This window comes from Apus apus, chromosome 2 (genome assembly GCF_020740795.1).
Source record: "Apus apus isolate bApuApu2 chromosome 2, bApuApu2.pri.cur, whole genome shotgun sequence".
Taxonomy (NCBI): domain Eukaryota; kingdom Metazoa; phylum Chordata; class Aves; order Apodiformes; family Apodidae; genus Apus; species Apus apus.
Window position 1 is genome coordinate 102,181,646 of NC_067283.1, and position 18,633 is coordinate 102,200,278.

The following is an 18,633-nucleotide window of genomic DNA, read 5'->3' on the forward strand; positions in this document are numbered from 1 at the left end:
AATAATGCTTGTTTTAGGCTCTATAGATAGTGATTGGCTATGTAAATTACCTCCAAAATGGATCAGAAATTTCCCTTTCTGGGGCCTGAAGAAATGGTATCTAAATTCAAAACAAAACCCCGAAACAAAGGAGAAACCCAAACCAAACCAGAAAATAACAGAAAAATGGTTATCCATTTCATCAGCTTCCATAGTGCCAAGGGTTGTCTGGTGGATGTCCCCTCCTCTTTCCTTTCCCCAGAGCTACCATATGTTTTATTTTTTGATAAGAGGGCGGTACTGTTGGCCTTCCTATAATTTGTATTCTGTTGAGTCCAACCATACTCACAGGCCATTCTTCAGCCTCCCTACCATCAGACAGGGGTGTCACCACCCCGAAAGGTTTCGGGAGAAGAGACACCACCTTTGGTTGTTGTGGTGGTGTGCTGGGGCTGCTCCATTGGACAGTCTGTTCAGGAACCACCCTGTGCAATCAAAAGACAAATCAAAGGCTTTTCTTTTGCTCATCTGGGAAACCCTGAGCTTCTTCAATCAACTGCATGCCAGCTAGTTATGAGGTCTCAAGACATGGTATTGGCAGCAGGGAGGTGAGGCAGTTTGTTTTCAGTTTGCCTGCTGTGCCTTTCTGGGATTATGTTGAGCAGCTGTTAGAGCAGGAATGCATTTGATGTGGAGGACACCCATGCTGTACTCGCAGAAATCTGGGAGGGAAAAAAAAAACATAACCTATAAGCCATAGTGCTAGTGAGGACACCCATCAGTAAAGCCTTTGAAGATAGGAACTAAGGGCTAGAGTGTCTTTGCAACTCTTTGTAGGGAGGACCTGAAGGCAGTAATAACACTGTAGTACACAGATTCATAGGCTTGGAATCTCACCATGACTTTAATAGTCCAAATAATCACCCTTTCTTACACACCCAGTTGAAGGTATGATTTATGGAGGAACTATAATACATCCCCTGTCCTTTCTAGCTCAGTGTAATGGCATTTAACAATAATCTAATTAATTTTTTAAAATGTATATTGATTTAACTCATTCATCATCTTACTCCTTTTTAATAGATACTCTGGTGAGAATGTTGAAAAACAGACCTATTACTGCAGCTGAGGCTTAGTCTAGACTGTGTAGTTTTAACTTACCCAGTGCAAAAACGGCTTTCATCAATGCAAACTGTGTTGTAGCAGCAGAGACCATGTCTCTCTATACGAGACGAGCTGCAACGAAGCAGCTCCAAGTGATGTGTGAGTACTTTTGTTGTTGCCACTGGGAATATCTGAGTGCTGTCATTTCTCTGTCATAGTCCTCTCAGTAACCTAAGTTAAGAGTCATTTTACCTGTGCCTCTTTTCACCATGTGAAAACATGGGCATAATAACTCGTCATTACCCTAGCCTTCAAGTACCTGGAGGTACTTTGTTATTACAAGACTAGGGATGGAGTCCTATAATTACATGGGTATAAAAACACAGTTGTAGGAAGACTAGATGCTTAGGCATACATGCAAATAGGAGATTAAAAGCTTCTCTTCCTTCTCCTTCCGACGTAATTTTCTGCAGATTGGTATACTGCACTTTGTACTTTTACAGGGATAAAACTGATTTATCAGACCAAACTCTAAGCTCTCCTAAAATATCAAAGCCTAGGTCATTATCTTGATGTCTAAGCTAAGCTAGTCTAAGTGCAGCAGACCTAGTGCTGATGTTATCCTAGTAGATAGATCCTTCATTGCACACCGGCAGAAATCCCAAGTAATTTTTTAAGTGGAGTTATATCCTTGTAGATGAAAATAGAGCTGGAGCCTCATGTTTCTCCTGTTACATGAAGATTTGGCGTCACAGACTTTTTTAATACAAATGACCATGCAAACCTAAGAATTGTGCATATTTTTGATGGATGCTAGTTATTTAGCTCATTCTCATTCCTTTTCTGTATACTACAGAATACAGTGTAATTCTGTCCTCACAGGAAAAACTAGGTTTACTTCATGCTAAGCCTCCTAATTTTGGTGTGGCAGATTGTTTTCAGATTCACTGAAAACCCACTTGTCCAGATACAGTTGTGCATTCTTATGATACTTGTTAATTATAGACTGTAAGTTGAAGGAATAATATTGTTGGGTTTAATATAGTATTCTTGATTGGTATTAGTCTGACGTTGGTTTTCAGTATTCTGCACTGCTGCTTTTTCACTGCTTTCATTCTTGCATATTGCTTCTGTACCACAAGCCACTGCCTGTAGTAATGTATTGCTAAACTAAAATAATTGCACACATATAACGATCACCATCTTTTTTTCTTTTCCTTTTATGTGTATTGCCTTGAAAGAAAGATTTGAGAAGGCAAAATAAAAATTATGTCCAAACACCAATTGTTCTCCTTCTTTTGATAGATGTATCTACGCCAGAGGCCGGAAGAAAATTATTGGATGCCTCTGTGGCAAACGGTGGCTTGGGACCACAAGGAAAGCAGAATGGGGCCACACAAGTGACAGTGCAGCGCAAGAGACTCCTTAAGGCTCCCACATTGGCTGAACTTGACAGCTCAGATTCAGAGGTAAAAATCAGGATGCAACTTGCTTCTCAATTGGTCAGAATTGAGTCTTATTCCTCAATTTGCTGAGCTGATCAGCTAAGAAGTTACTTTGCAGATTTTAATGTGAGTTTTCCATGACTGCTTTGTCAGCCCACAGAACTTAGAAAATATTGGATCTGACTTAAAACCAAAGAATATTCTTTAAAAAGGTTAAATGCTGTATTTCTTCTTAAGCCCAGTATTTACTTGTTTTTCTAAATACACAGTTATCTGTCCGCAGTGTGTATGTAGCAATTATGCTTTTGGGAATGCAGGCAAATGTGTTGCACCCTTCTGGCACCCGTGCAGGCTCTATCACTAAAGGCCTCAGAAATGAGGCCAGCCTCCCTGTACCAGCTGTTAAATAAAGAGAATCAGCTGTGCCAGAGGGGTTACAGTTCAGTGCAAATGTCAGTGCATTACTTTGCTTTATAGGCTTGGGAAGTAACGCACAACAAATGTTGGACAGACAGGTTCAAACAAATACCACTTAGGTGGAGAAAGAGCTTTGAATCCATCCTCTCTCAAATGGAGAGTTAAAGATTTAAAAAAGCATAAAAAAGATAAAAGCTTAAAAAAAGCTCTCTAGGTTAAAAGCTGCATTGTATATGATCCTCAAGAAGTACCAACATTGCATTCTCAAGAATGAGCTTTGTCTTCTGCACCAGTAGTATTATTAATTGAGCTTGGACCTTTCTGGAAGTTAAGCTGTCTGGAAAACACATGCAGGCAGAGCTTATTCAAAGAGGCTAATTTTAGCCTGGGGAAGGCAGTCTTCCCTGACTCTCGTTCTCTCTTCTAAATGGGGAAGGAGGGTTTTCCTGACAGGGCTCCTACAGAGGCATCTAAGCTGAAAGACAGGAGGTTGGGAAGAAATTTATGTGGGGAGAAATGTGTCTCCTTGTCTACTTTCTTGATCTGTGAAAGGTTGACCCTCTTTTTATTAGGGATTATCCTATGGGTGACTTCTGCGAGTGCATAGTTTGGTGCATCTATTCTGAAAGCAGAAGAGATTTGCATTCTGATTTCTCAAGGCAGTCTTTAAAATTACAATAGAGTCTACATGTGGTTTTGTCAATATGAATGAAGCTGGGCAGGAAGCAGGAATATTAAGAATTGTCAATGAGAGTTGGATCTCAGAGCTTCCCAGCTTGTAGCTCCGTGCATCCTGAACCTAATGCAGCATGATATTTCACACAGAAAATGAGCAAAAGTCAGTAAAAGAAAATTCTGTAAAGGGAAATGTGAACTGATTCTTGTAGGATGGAAAAACAAGATGTCTGACTTTTGCTATTGATTAGGAAATACTGTGTAGACAAGCAAAATCATATAGAATAAGCTCTGAAACATACAGCAAAAGATACATTGGACATAAATCAGCCACATCGAGCTGTCACAAAGAGCAGATGCTCTACTGGTTTCAGCCAACAGAAGTAGCTGATGAAGCAATTAATACTATTAAGGTGCTCAGCAGAATACTGGTTGGGGGTCAGAAACAGTAGTGCAGAAGTAGTGCAAATAAACAAACTGAAGGGAATTAGGTGAAATTTTCTGAGCTGTCAAGGGGGGTTGGACATAGAACATTCGAAGAAAGTGAAGATTGTTCTGTCAAAATGTCTTACTTCTTTCCTGACTTTTACTTTGTATGTGACACAGAAAAGTGTATGCCTTGTCCTGATTGCATCTAAATGACTCGGCCACCCCTTTGCCTGCAATTTGAAATGGGCTTAACCTGTTTAGGGTTACTCACTGGGAGTTGAATTACGACTGTGTTCTGCCCTAAATTACAGGCTGCAAATATCTGCACTGCTGAGCTGTGGACCTCCAAATGAGCTATGATGCAGATGCATTTTCTTCCCCCTGCATCCCTTTGTTCCTCTCTCAGCTGTGTTGTTATGCAGACTACGCCCCAACACTCAGAGTCTTGCCAGCCAGAGGTGAAAGGGAGGGTCTGATACAGCCCTATGCCCATTTGCTGGCCAGAATGAATATTGTACAAACCATTCATGCTTGCTTTTTTCTTCATCACCACTAGAATGACAGTTTCTGAGGGGAAGCAGGAAGAGCCATTTTGTTTGTGTGGCTAAGAGAAGTAGCAATCTAGTAGTAATTTTTTGATACAGATGTAAAAATGGTATCTTCCTAATGAAGATACAGCTACCTGGACAAAAAGCATGTCAGTAACAAACTCAGATGTTCAAGGTGATACCTTTAAAGCTGCAGCTTTGTCAGTACATGTCAAATTCTAATTGTATAGTCCTCTGTGGAGAAATGCACAGTCCCAAGTGTTGGGTTGATCCAGCTTCCCATGTAAAATTTCAGTCAATCATAATAGTCATTAGTTGCTGTATAGATATGAAGAATTTCATTAAAAGATTTAGCAGTATTTCCTACACAAGATTCCATTCTCAAAAAATAACATTTTCAGTGCATGTATTTGTGCACAGAAAAAGCAATTTGAAAGTACAAACCAGGAATACCTGTTCTCTAAGTAGGATGACATGTCAAATTTAATATACTCCTGGTTTCCAGTCTCCCTGCAATTGTTTTATTTTGTATATAAATTTCTAGGCTGCTTCTAGGTTGTTAATACTCTTTTCTGATCTTGTTCTTTCAAGTGATAGTTAAATACACTGAAGTCCAACCATGTACCAATTATTCCAGTTTCTAAAAAAATCAAGCATTGTAAATTCCATTTACTCAGTGCTGTGTAAAGTCTATTTTTCTCAGGACTTCTAGGGCTTTGAGTGATTGAATGGTGCAAAAGACCTTTAATAGCTTGTGATTTCTGTGGGCTAACAAGCAGCAAGAGAAGAAAAAAACACCCCATAGGAATTCTATTTCTTTTTCTCTTGCCACACAGGAGGAATCAGTGCACAAATCAGCGAGTAGCAGCAGCATCTCCCCCTCACAAGTGGAAGACCCCTCTCAAGAAGGCACCAGCAGCAGAAAGAGTGAGTTTTAATGAGAGCACCCAGTGGCTGCTTTCACACACTTCTGTTATCTTATGTTCTATGAACTTTGTCTGAAACTTTTATAGAAAGCTGAAGCTGAGTGTTATTAAAGCAATAAATCTCTAAAGCTGAACCCTAGAACCTACTGAATAGGTCAAATGTGATTGACGATTGGAATGCAGTAGCCTCCACTAAACATGGATAGCTTTGTGAAGCAAAAGGTGGTTTCATACTTGAATTTCATGTGGAACTGTAGAGAAAGTCATGAGCAAATGGGGGTAGTTTAGCTATCCTCATATCATAAAATAATTTGGTACTGCAGAAACACATTCTAACCTAAGACAAATTTAAATGTTTCCTCCATCTCTACCACCATGGCAGTGAACATACTTGCTTGAAAGATACATATCAATCACCAGTATTTCTTGTAAGCACTTAACTGGGAAGAGAGTAGGATCTGTTCTCTTTTTCAGGCACAGTTATTATCGTCTTTACTGTGTGACAATATTTTTAATTTGCTCCAAAGTGTTCAGTTTCAGTGGAAGGGTTTTGTAGTGAAATGTGGAATCTGTGCATGTATTTTCTGTGCATGATGGTGAGATAAGTAGTATAAGCCAATACCCTGGAACACTGAATTTATATAAGATGGTAGCTGAACAGCAGCATGCCTGTAGATGCTAGTTTTATGTGTATTCCTGTCCTCTCAATCTGGAAAATGTGATGAGTGTGATACTTGTCTTGAAGATGCTCTGAGTATGGTTGTGTAACTTCAGCCACCACTACTGGTAACTCTAGCAAATCAGCGGCTGGTTCAAGTAGTGAGCAGTGTTACTCCAACAGTCTTGTCTTACAAGAACTAATTATTTTGTACTGGTTGAATCTTTAGTGCCTCCAAAGTTCTTGCCCATATCATCCACACCACAGCCTGAGAGACGGCAGCCGCCTCAGAGACGACACTCCATTGAAAAGGAAACGCCAACCAACGTGAGACAGTTCTTACCACCTTCAAAACAGAGCTCCAGATCACTTGTAAGTGGAGTGGGTGGTAGGAGAGAGAAAAAGAGGCATGCTAAGAGTATAATGAAAATTAAAACTTGGCTTCAGTGTGATTAGAACTTGACTCAAATAAAAGTCCTCCATTCAGAAACAGCCCTTGGCCACTGAAGACCTTTTGAAATCAAAATTTGAACTCTGTCTCCCTAGCATATTTATCCAAAATCCCGGACAGGTGCCTTAGAAAATATTTGCACTTTGATTAAGACTCTGGATAAAGCCATATGGCTTGATTTTATTTCAGAATGTTACCAAAACAGATGAACTCCACTTTAGTGATTTTCCATGTGAATAGAGGAAATTCCAAAGCTGTGGGTCTGTTTTGGGATTTGAGAGAATTTTTTTGTTGTTGGAAATATTTTAGTTCATGGCTGAATGAATGGAATGGTTTCTTTTCTTCCCACCTTAAGAACTCGTGTTGTAATGTTTATACATGTGAAAGCTCTTTCAGTAATCCAAATCAAGGTTTGTCTGTTGCTTTGTTGAAGTTACTGAGGCAAACATCTGTATTGCTGCCTGAAAAGAAAGTACAGTACATTTTATCAATTAGCTTTAATTGAGAGCTGTTTTCCAACAGAGTATAAACAGCAAAGGGTATGAAATCCTGGTTTGTTTATGCTGACATACTGATTAGTGCTTTGTTATTTCATGCAGGATATGTTCCTCGTCTCTTTTCCTACCAGCGGGGTTTCAAAGTATGCCCCATGAGGTGCTGGTGAATAGAAAAATCGATAAACACATCCTAGGTTTGAAAGGAAGGGAGTATTCACTTGCCCCATCTTGTAGTGCAGTCATATTAATAAGCTTTGAAGAGTGTTTTTGTTGGCCCAAGAGGTGGTGGCCAGGATCCAAATCTGTTAGATTATCAGGTTGAACAGTAACAAGAAAATAATCTCCATATATTCCCACAACATGTTTCCTCCTTGTCTTTTCAGAGGGTCTGCTGGATTTTGTTTTTTATAACTTTCCAAGTAGAATGTAGTTTCTCATTCCTGGTGAAGGTCAGGTAGTAGCATGCTGATAAACGCACAACACAGGTAGACTTCTCCTGCCAAAGTCAACATGGAGCAAAACATATTGCGCCAGAACTGAGCTGGAGGGTTGTTTTAGCATGCATTTGAAGACACTGTCACATAAAATGGGTTGCCCTGTCACTGCCTGCTGCACTCACTGTATGTGGAAGCACAAGCTTAATTTCCTAGCAGGCGCAGAGACATTCGCAGACATATTGTGTAAAGGGAGGAGGGGAGAAAGCATTATGTGTTACACTGAGGCATTGGCTCCATCACACTTGTATCTAAATATGCTGCATCGTAATCTTGATCTCATGTTTTTAAGGGGATCATGCGACTTAAAATCTTATATATGAAGCTGTTATTTTAAATAGGTCAACACTGTTCTTGAGATCAACGAAGACCTTTTTGTCCACGTGTACATTCCCTCTGTCAGTCAGTTCACTGACATATGCCTAGAAATTCATATACAAAATAAACCAATTGCAGAAAAAATAATTTAACTATTCCACTCCCCCTTAAAAATACTCAAGGAAAAGAGAGGAAAAAAAGCCATTAGAAAAACCAGGCTAATGAGGGAATGTATGGGAAAGGTTTTACTGGTTTCTTTTGTGCTTGTTGTTGTTGGGTTTTTTTTAATCTTTAGAAAACTTTCACCTAGCCTAGTTTTTGGCTATGAGGTGAGAAAGAAAGAAATACAGTAGTGAAATGATGTTCTTTTAAATAAGAACCTATTTTATTTGATTCCTAGAGAGCTAATTCTTTAACTTGGCAATAGTGCCCTCTAGGGTGTGACAGAGAACTCCCACAATACTTCTGTTTTTAGTATTGCTAGATGATTTCTGATATGCTGGCACTGGCCCAGCTCCATGCTTTGGCTTACTGCAAGCCTTTCCCTCCCTGGAGGGATGCCAGCTTCTCTCAGCGACTGCGCCAGATGCTGCGTAGGTAACGTTGCTGTTCCCAGAGCAAACGCTTCTCAATAAGCACAGATCATTATTTACTATTTATTTGACTTCACACTTCTTCATCCCTTCCTCCAGGATTGATGGAGTTTCATTTCTTATCACCTGCTCCTGTGACCGCAGTTTCTCTCCAAGGTGAAAGAGGCCTCGTCAATAAATAGCCCTGAAAGCCAGTGAAAACAGGCAGGAGTTTGCTACGGTCTCTTAGCAGGATTAGCAAGAAACTGGTCTGTCTTGCATACTAACGATGGTTTTGTGAACTGGCATCTCATCAGACAGAGGGAGTTAGACCTAAGTAGGTGGGGAGGGGGAACAAACTTGGAAAAATGCCAAACATAGTCCTTTTCTATGTCACCTTGCCAGTGCTACATGGAAAGGCAGAGCAACTCAGTGATTTTTAGGGGGGTCAGCCCTGGTGGTGTGCTTGCTGTAGTGAGCTGACCTGGTGTTTAGTCAGTGAGATAAAGCCAGTGTCCTGAGATGTACTTATGGGTGCCTTTGTAGTTGTTTGCTTTTTTAAATTATTATTATTATTATTATTATTCTCCTCATTATTTTTTCATGTCCCAGAGGACCAAAGCTAATGGTTTCATTTATACACAACATTCGCTTCTCTGCTTCGTATCTATTGTTCAGGTTCCTAGGATAACCAGTTTATTTCCAAGGATGACTTTCAGACCACTTTTTTCAACTATGCAAACAGCTTCTCTGCTCAGCTCTCATCCCGTTGAAGCAGCCATGTGTGGGGTGGCAGGGGCTATGTACTATCTCTGTGAGAGAGCTTTTGCCAGCAGGTGGAAACCCGCAAAGGTTTGCCTTTTTTGCTGGCTTTGGAAATCACCTTCACCAGCATGTTCCCTCCTAGGGGAGCACTTCCTAAGCTGTGTCAAGAATTAAGGCTTAGGCTGGGACATTGCACCTGATCGACATTGATTTCAATGTGTGTAGGATATCTGTGTGTCTTCAATCACCTCACGGGGAAAAGAAATCAGTTCTGAAAGGACAGCAAACTAAAAATGCAACATCACAAGATTATCAATGGGACATACCTTAAAAGTCACAGCACATGAAGATCCTGCAACAAAAATCCCACAAATCTATTGTAATCCTTGGACTATTGTGAAAAAAAAATAAGGTTTTATGTTTCTATCAAGATACACTATGTAGAATGGAAGGGCATTTGCAATCTGTTTTACTTGAAAACCGACGTATTGTTTGGTCCTCAGCACACTTCTGTATCAGAACTTGCAGAATAACTTACAGCTATGTACCAGGGAAGGCAAATCCAGTGAAAAGAAAAACTAATTAATTTAACCCTATGTAGAACTGAACATGAATAATTATTTTTTTCCCCTTCTCTTTCTTGTCCCAACCAGTGAGTGAAAGTGTGAAACCTGTTGCAGGAGAGTTTAGAGTTGAGAAATCTGGCTGACTTCTTAGAAACTTTTAGTGTGCAAAAGCAACAAGAGCTTAGAGTGCTTGACTAACAGTGAATTGCAGGATGTAAAGGCCAATCCAGCACTTGTTCGTATTGCATTTTACTAGTTCAGCTCATTTGAATACCTAGTGACATCCTTTAGTGAGAAGTTTTACAAGGAATACATTAGTGTAAAAATATGTTAGTCATAAGGACTTTCTAGGTGTCTCTGTGCTGACAATTTCCTACAGAGCACTTTATTTCACATTATGGATATGTAATTCTTACTACCTGCTTTTCCAGAGTTAAAAAAGAAATACTACATATATACACCTGAAGATATCATGGTATATGTAAGATAATTGCACAAAGTATTAAGCCAGTTCTAATGAGGATCATGGAAACTTCAAGTTCAAAATAGTTTTTTAAAGTAAGGTTAATTTCCCTTTAAAAACAAGGATAGTGACTTGTCTTTAATATTAAAATTAGTATTGAGTACAACTCAAGAAAATCTAGACCCTTTGAACCACACTTTGTCTTCAGTATGTTCTGCTGTATGCAAGTGTTGCAGAGAGCTGAAGTTCTCTCACTTGGAGCTGCCTAATTTAGGTGCAGATTATTGCTGGCAGTTTGAGCAATAACTCCAAAGAATCATTGTTTAATGAAGTCTAGTCAGTGCTTAGCATAATTTTAATTAATTTCAATGCCTTAGAGCTAGTGTTGAAATAAAAGATTTTCTTGTGCACTTACTTCTATTCCAAAAAGGGAAAAAAAGAAAATCAAGCCATTTTCTGAAACCAGCATAATATTTATCTTTCATTTAATGTTGCATTAACATTTTGTTGTCCTTATGTAACCTCTGGAATTAAAACATTAGCATTTAAACATGTGAACATTTTCTATGTTTCCCCTGTTGCCTGCTAGCTATTTCTATTTGCTTTAGTGATAATCATGTTCAATTGGTACAGCCACAGGCCCACCCTATTCCCCTAGCACCTGCTCTACACCTATAGCAGATCTGCAGACTTTCTCCAAAGGAGCAATATTCCCTGACATCATCGTTCTGTAAATTAAAGGAATGGGCGTTCATGAGGGGGAAGGAAGAGCTTCAAGTAAGAAATGTATTTCTAAAGGACTTAAGCTCTGCTTGATTACAAGCATTCAGTCAGCCTCATTCAGCTCGGACAGCCTCTCTCAGTCTCCCACGATGCAGAGTGGAGGGTTTCACTGGCATTGTGTGCATCCCGCTTTCCCACCCACTTCCTCTCCCATCTCGCCCCAGCCTTCAGCCCTGCTTTCTCCGTAGTGAGACAGTTGCTATGGGAAGAACCCAGAGTGCAACACTGAGAGCTGCTGGTTGGTCAGCTGTAAAGTTGCTCATTAGGAACAGAAGTTATTTTGTTTTGGCTGGGCAGTTTTACACCTCAGAGAAAATCGCAGCAGCTTTTGATGGAATTTGTTCTTTCCCGAAAACTAGTGATTTTGTACCCCAGGTTTAGCTGGCACATCTAACAAAGTTAACTCAATTCTAGTCTTTTGTGGGGTACCTTAAACAGAGTGAAGTTTCTTTGTGTTCCCTTTCTAGATAGGTAAGACAAAAGTTTTTTAAAATGTGGTGGTTCCTAAATGCTAATGTTTGCCAGGTCTGCAACGTAGAAAGATTTGCTTTTTAATCTAATGGAAAGACAGAACAGACCTCTGAGTATATGGGAATGGAGCATTTCACTTCTAATCCGATTCATCACTTCAATTTGTAAACAAGATCTCCAAAGTGTCAGCCAAGTCTTTGTATTTGCAGGAGAAATTTCCTTCATTTATTCAAAGAGCATCACATGTCATTGTCATTACCGCACAGTAGCCCCTCTGGGCTGATAGAAAAGGTTCACTAAGCATAAAGCCATGGGAGTTCCCACAGAGGTTTCTGTCTTTCTGTTGGAAATGTATAATCAACTACAGGGCTGGATTACAAATTGGGTTGGGGCTTTTTATTCTCTGGTACCAAATTCAGGAGCTCTCTACTCAATACTCTCCTAAATGCTGATGCAAAATTTTATAAGTGAGACGTTGTGTCACTAGTCTGTGTTTCAGTCTCTGCTGTTAATAATACAACACTGGGTAACCAGTTCTCCTGCTTTCTATTTGAAGATTATTCTGTAAAGCTTAAATTGCTGCTGTTGCTTTCCAAGGGCAGAAAGGAGAACATTTCTGCCTGAACTGCTGTAAGCACCAGGATGTGGTACCACTGAACAAAAATTTCTGCTAGAATGGGCTACTAACAATTTTTCTTGGCTACTCTGGGCACCACAAAGTCTCAGAGAAATTGCGTGTTTTCAAACAATATACTTACTAGTAATACCATCTACCAAATTTTCCTGTTCCCTTTCAAATTCTAAACGTGAACCTTGATTGGTTTGAAACAAATCTTTGTAAATAAAAGACACATGGAGAAAAGGGTCAAGTGGTTTGAGGAGGAAAGATGAAGAAAACAGTCATTGTTGTGAAGGCTGAACAACAGATCATTCAGATCCCATTATGCAGTCTCCAATGGTTTGAAACTCATGTGATGCCCGTGAATGAGCCAGTGCTATTTCAGTTTGAGGGGAGAAACCCTCTTTTTCTGAAGTTACTAACTAGGTGGCTGGTTGTCTAGGTTAAAGTCTGGAAGAAGCCACTTGGCTTGGAAATAATACGGGTTTTTTGGCTTCCAGGAGGAGTTCTGTTACCCAGTGGAATGTCTGGCTCTGACGGTGGAGGAAGTCATGCACATCCGTCAGGTGCTGGTGAAGGCAGAGCTGGAAAAGTACCAGCAGTATAAAGATGTCTACACTGCCCTCAAGAAAGGAAAGGTAGGGCTGTGCCTACGGAGGCTCCAAAGCTTACTGAGGGAGCCTGGTTGCTTACGTATTTCTTACCCTGTATTGGAGAAAAAGAAGGAATATCCACCAAGCTTCCCCTAAATGTGTAACGTGTGGGTCAGCTTCCTTGGATTATGTGGAAAAACATGACAACTTTTCATGGAAATACCTTATTAGTTTAGATTGTATATAAGAATGCAGTAGTGTTTGTGATTATGAGAGCGTATCTGCGTGGTTTACACTTTATTGACTAAAGTGGTTTCTGTCCCCATGCCCTCTGCAGTACTGCTCAGCATTTGTCTCCCAGAAAATGGAATTACAGCTAGCAGTAGGAAATTACAACAGATTTTTCTTATGAAACCTCAGTATCAAGCAAAGAGGGAATGAAAACCTTCAGAGGAGTCAGACACCATGTGACACCAGAGGGCAGTTTACAGAACACGTGAACTAACACATTTTTCTCTAGGAGCAGCAGGTTGGGAATTGGTATTTACCAGGAAGAAGCAGTATCCTTTTCTCCCACTTTTGTCTTGTACTTCTTGACCACCTCCGACAAGTGTATTTAACTTCACAGTGTATTTTACCTACAGGCCTACTTGTGTCTGTTATGCAGATTTATTTAAAGATAGAATACATTTAAGGCAGAGGAAAAAGAATCTTAAAATGTCATTCATTAGATTCAACTGTTGTGTATCGTCATGATACATAAAACTTAGTAATGAGCTTTTATAAAATTTCCAAGTAAGTTGTTGCTTTAATTAACTTACCCCACTATTAAAATTATTCACTTTTATTTCTAATGAAATTTATCTAGCCTGACCTATGTCTTTGGATCACAGTATACCATCTTTTGTTTAGCTGCAAAACTTCTCATTGTTCAATGCTTTTCCTTTCTAGAAATGTTCTTAAGCTGTGATCCCTACCTCCTCTGAATAAACTGAATAGATGGGCTTTATTATCCCACTATAAAGCAGGTTTTCCTCAAATAAGATTGTTATAATAGCTCTTGCACCTCCTCTTAATTTCCAAGAATGTAGGATTGGAGGCAAATCATCAGATGCATTCACAGGCAAAAACTTTATGTCCCAGAACCTGACCCAGGCAGTTAGGAACAGTTTCCAGCCTACATTTATTCATGGCTGAATTTATGCCTATTTGTTCTTCTGTTCCTCAGTTATAGCAGTTACTCTTCCTTACTGCTGTTGCTCTTACTTTTCTATTGCTTTTTTTGCATAGAAATTATATAAACACCAGTGAGGAAGAGTAAAAATAAGTTAATAATTACCCAGGAAGTATTTAATTTTTATTTAAAAAGTTAAAAGTATTTGTAAATATATGAAAATACAATTCTGGACCATTCTTTTCAATATCATCTCAGGAGAAGTATGGATGCCAGAACTGGATGTGGCACTGCAACTGTGGGCTTGCTGATGGCAACTGATAGATGAAGTCATTTTTGTGCTTAACATTGTGGACTCCTCTGTTCTTTTTTAGCTCTGCTTTTGCTGTCGAACAAGAAGGTTTTCTTTCTTTACCTGGTCTTACACTTGCCAGTTCTGTAAAAGGTAAATTTATACTATCTGTATAATCTGTACTATCTGGTAAATTTATAATATCTGTTCATAACAGAGTGAAAAATACAGATTTATACATGAGAAATAGCCAAATGTTTTCACTGCATGCAGTTGATTGTTTTTATTTCTGTAACAGTTGATGTTAAAAAAGAAAAAAAAAGAGCAAAACCAATTATTTTCTAAGTGACTGAATTTCTTCCTTGGACTGAATCTCTAGGCTAAATGAGAGAAACACTAGGTTTTAGGGAGAGTGAGATGGAATTTATTCAGGCTCTCCAATCAACAATTCCATAATCTCTGTTGTTGAGGAAAACATTTCCTCAACAGTTTAATTTTTTAATTATTTTTGGAGTATTGCTGGAAGAGTCATTTGCAGGCAAAATGAAAAATTTTAAGTGGAACAGTGAGATCTATGGAGTCGCTCTTTGATTGTGTCAACAAAGGTTTGTTTAGGGGAAAAACAGCTTCTTTTTTTGTTTCTCCTTTTTTTTAAATTTAATTGCAGTTCTTGGTTAACATTTCTCCTTGCTTTTGGCTTCATGTTCTGATTGAACTTATTGCATTGAAGAAGCTTTAAAAATAAAAGTTCTTGTTTAAGGGGGAGGGTGGAGGGTTCTAACTCCTGAAAACATTTATCCCTTATTCTTTTGCCCAAGGAAATTATTCATGTTCTTGCTTTTTTACACAGGCCTGTATGCTCACAGTGTTGCAAAAAAGTAAGTAAATAAACTTACAGTTAGACTCTTTTTTAAAAGCTGTTATCTTTGTGACGATACTGCATGTTCTTTCTGCTATTCTCGACAGATGCGGTTGCCATCAAAGCCATATTCCAGTCTCCCCATCTTCTCACTTGGACCTTCGACCTTGCAGAAAGGAGAAAGCTTTATGAGGCCAGAGAAACCCTCTACTAGTCACCACCGATCCCTGCGGAGCATGTCCAGGTGGGAAACAGCCCCAGCTCATGTGTGTCTATTGGAAACCTTTCCTAAACGTTTCCTCCCGAGTTATCCCTTCCTAATTACTGTCTACTGTTTTGTTGTTACTGTTTCTACTGCTTGTAGCAACTTTTCTGGAGCCTGAAAATCCATCTCTTCCACTCATTGCTTTGGTTTACAGAAATAGCAATACTAACAGTGTCTCTTAAACCTGCCTGTCTTTTTCTGCTGAGGATAGACTCTTCAGAGATAAATCTCACAGGCTACAATCACTCCCTGGGTGGGAATTCAATGAAGTCTTACACAGATTTATCTTTTTTCCTAATTTTTCTAATTCTAATTTTCAACATTTTTTTTCACTTTGACATTATCAAGTTATCTACTATTATACAAGTTATACACAGGTGGTTGTCAAAGCTAATCTGAGAAATTAAATGTAAAATAAATCCTCCTTTTTTGAGGTGATCTACAGTACATTATGTATATTATTTATATATAAGTAATATATTCCCTTTGAATAAATCAGTAGTGCTATGATGCTGTGTCACATCAGCCAAACACATAATCTATTTATAGATATTAGTAAGGTTGGTTTTGACAATATGTCAATATTGTCAAAAAATGTTCTACATATCCTCATTTAGTGACCCTGCAATCTTGCTGCACCAGGCAGAAGCTGTCCTCTCTGGTATCTGGTCTCCTGGTGTCATTTTTGGGACTGGAGAAAGGAAGATTTGAATCAAGATGGTTCTGATGTGTTGTTTCCTTAGGACCCACTGCCAGTGCTGCTAAATAATGTGACAGGTCCTGATCTTTTGCCTTTTAGGTTGACCTCAAGGTCCAAATCTGTGGATAAGTCACAGGAAGAATTTCCCAAAGAATTAATGGAGGACTGGAGCACGATGGAGGTGTGTGTGGACTGCAAGAAGTTTATTTCAGAAATCATCAACTCCAGCCGGCGCAGCCTGTCTCTGGCCAACAAGCGAGCGAGATTAAAAAGGAAAACACAGTCCTTCTACATGTCCTCGCCAGGAACATCCGAGTACTGCCCCTCTGAAAGGACTATCAATGAGATCTGAGCTGCGTGCCTTTTTCTTTGCTTTTGTCTTCATGAGGTCATCATCCATGAGCAAGGCCACTGGAACTGGATTGTCCTTCCTGTGCTTCGTTTTTCTGGACTGGCTTGGATTGGCATTAGATCTCGGGATTCCCTGCTCCGGCAGTTCCCGGAGCGCGAGGTTTAGATCCGTGCAGAGCGACGCGCGACGGGTCGGCTGTTCACACTGGAAGAAAATCCCGAGTTTGAAATTGCTGCCTCTTTTGTATGTGTGTGTTGAAACTAGAAAGCCTTTTCTTGCTTTCAGTCTTTTTTTAACCATGCTTTAAATCATTTTTCAGGAGATGGGCTGAAAACATAGTTTTCATGGAGAACCAAATCTAGCAAAGTGTCAGTGTTAGCACAGTAGCGAACAGTAAGTCATATTGGCATTGCCACCCTCATCATGCTCACATCCTAGTCGAAACAGCAAAGGGTCATATCACACACCAGACACCCAGTGTGAGCAACTGTGGTCAAAACCATCTTTCTTTGAACTGTTTTGGTTGTGCTGAGATCAGGGTTCAGCACAGGACTCTCCAGTGTCCGTGTCCTACAGCAAAATCTGTGATGAAGCTACTTACCCATGTGGTCGGCCATTCCCCTGACCTGCTGTACGTTTCAAGCCTTAGTGTACTTCTAAGTGTCTCCTGAGCAGGTTTTAGTAGTTTACTTTCTATCTTGAATGTATGATGATGACTACTAGTAGTAGTGAATTTTAGTAGTAGACAGAGTTGTACAGTTTATGGGGAGGATGGGAAATAAGGGAGGCTTCTAATTTTAACTGAATACCTGTAAATTGCTCTCGTGGTTACTCAGAAAGTGGTGGGTAAGGTGTACATTTGTATTATAATGGAACACACAAATACTGCTATAGTTATGTCTGACAGCATATCCACTGATAACCCCATTTTTTCTGGGGTTTATAACTTGGCTGTAAAAATTCATGTTCTGCTGAAATTTGGGACAGTGCTGTCTCAGATTGGGAGCAATCTCTCCCTTTTTTTTTTTTTCCCCTTTAATCTTTTTTCATTATTTTTCCCTTTTTAATTCATTAAAGAGTGCTAGACTAGTCATTTAGAAGTTCCAACGATGTTACATTAACTGACTTCTCATGCTTTTTTGCACTTTTTTTATATTCAAAATACATTTTTAAAAATTCGGGCATAGCCAGAGTTTAGTCAATAATTTTGGGCCAGATCATTTTGGTATTTAAAAACAAGCTAACGTAGCCAAGTTATTAATACTTGAAAATCAACTACTGTAACTTTTTCATAAAATTTTTAATACCCTGAGGCATATTTAATATCTATAAAGCAGTGTATTATAGAATGACATAGCAGAAAAGTTTCAGATCTATTTATTAACATTTCTATTCTTTGAATTAATGAGAGATACCTCAGAACTGCTCCAAAGTAGCTGGGTCTGGATTTCCATAACATGAGTTTAAAGATGTATTAATCAAAACAAACTCTTCTGTCCAAATCTCATGCACTGAAAAGCCCCAGAGAAGGCAGATCGCCCCACTAGCCCTGGTGAGGAACGGTGTGGAGGCCGTGGGGTGGCTGGGCTTTAGTTCTACTGCCAGCTGCCTTCTGCTGCCCAGGGGAACAAAGCTTCCCCTTGAAAGTGTATTTGCATGTTACATTGCAGCCTTCGGAGCAGCCACTCATGTATTTTAAGTTGATTTGAAAAGCACATGCCAATGTCTTCTAAAACCCTCCCAGGGACTCATCCATCCTTATTTTTCTTTAAATGCCCCCTTGGAAAATAAGATTTTTTGTATATGCAGGGCTTATTAAAAAATGTTTTAAATTTTTTCTGAAGCAATGCAAACAGGAAAAGCAGGGATCAAGGCTAAGTCTCCCTCAGAGCTGACCTGTGTCATGGCCCCTGGGGTACCTCTAGAAACATGTCTTGCATGTTAAAGCACCTAGAGTACTGACATGAGATGAGGATGTAGGATTGCAGGAGGTGAGGAGTGCAGGCAGACTTGATTCGAAAGGTTTCCTTTTGTTGGAAGGGTGGCCTGATCTCAGTCACATCAGCACTTTTTCTTGTTTCTGTGCCAAAACCAGGCCATGTGTTTGCTGCACAGTACATCAGGAAAACTAGACTGAAAAGAATGCATGAAATCTCACTTTCAATCTCCCTGTTGTTCTTATCATTTTCTCCTGGCAGTGCCCCAGCCACACATTACA

The 18,633-nt window shown here is 39.5% G+C and overlaps 1 protein-coding gene across 1 annotated transcript in view; it reads left to right on the top strand.

Moving 5' to 3' along the window:
* The window catches only part of SPIRE1 (spire type actin nucleation factor 1), a 124,720-nt gene extending 108,296 nt beyond the window's left edge, over positions 1–16,424 (top strand). The window contains exons 9-16 of the mRNA XM_051611768.1: positions 2,389–2,552; positions 5,434–5,524; positions 6,411–6,553; positions 12,681–12,818; positions 14,322–14,392; positions 15,090–15,117; positions 15,206–15,342; positions 16,163–16,424. Coding sequence (XP_051467728.1) covers positions 2,389–2,552; positions 5,434–5,524; positions 6,411–6,553; positions 12,681–12,818; positions 14,322–14,392; positions 15,090–15,117; positions 15,206–15,342; positions 16,163–16,415 — 1,025 coding nt within the window. The 3' untranslated portion in view covers positions 16,416–16,424. The remainder of the gene's footprint in view (positions 1–2,388; positions 2,553–5,433; positions 5,525–6,410; positions 6,554–12,680; positions 12,819–14,321; positions 14,393–15,089; positions 15,118–15,205; positions 15,343–16,162) is intronic.
* The last annotated feature ends 2,209 nt before the right edge of the window (positions 16,425–18,633 follow it).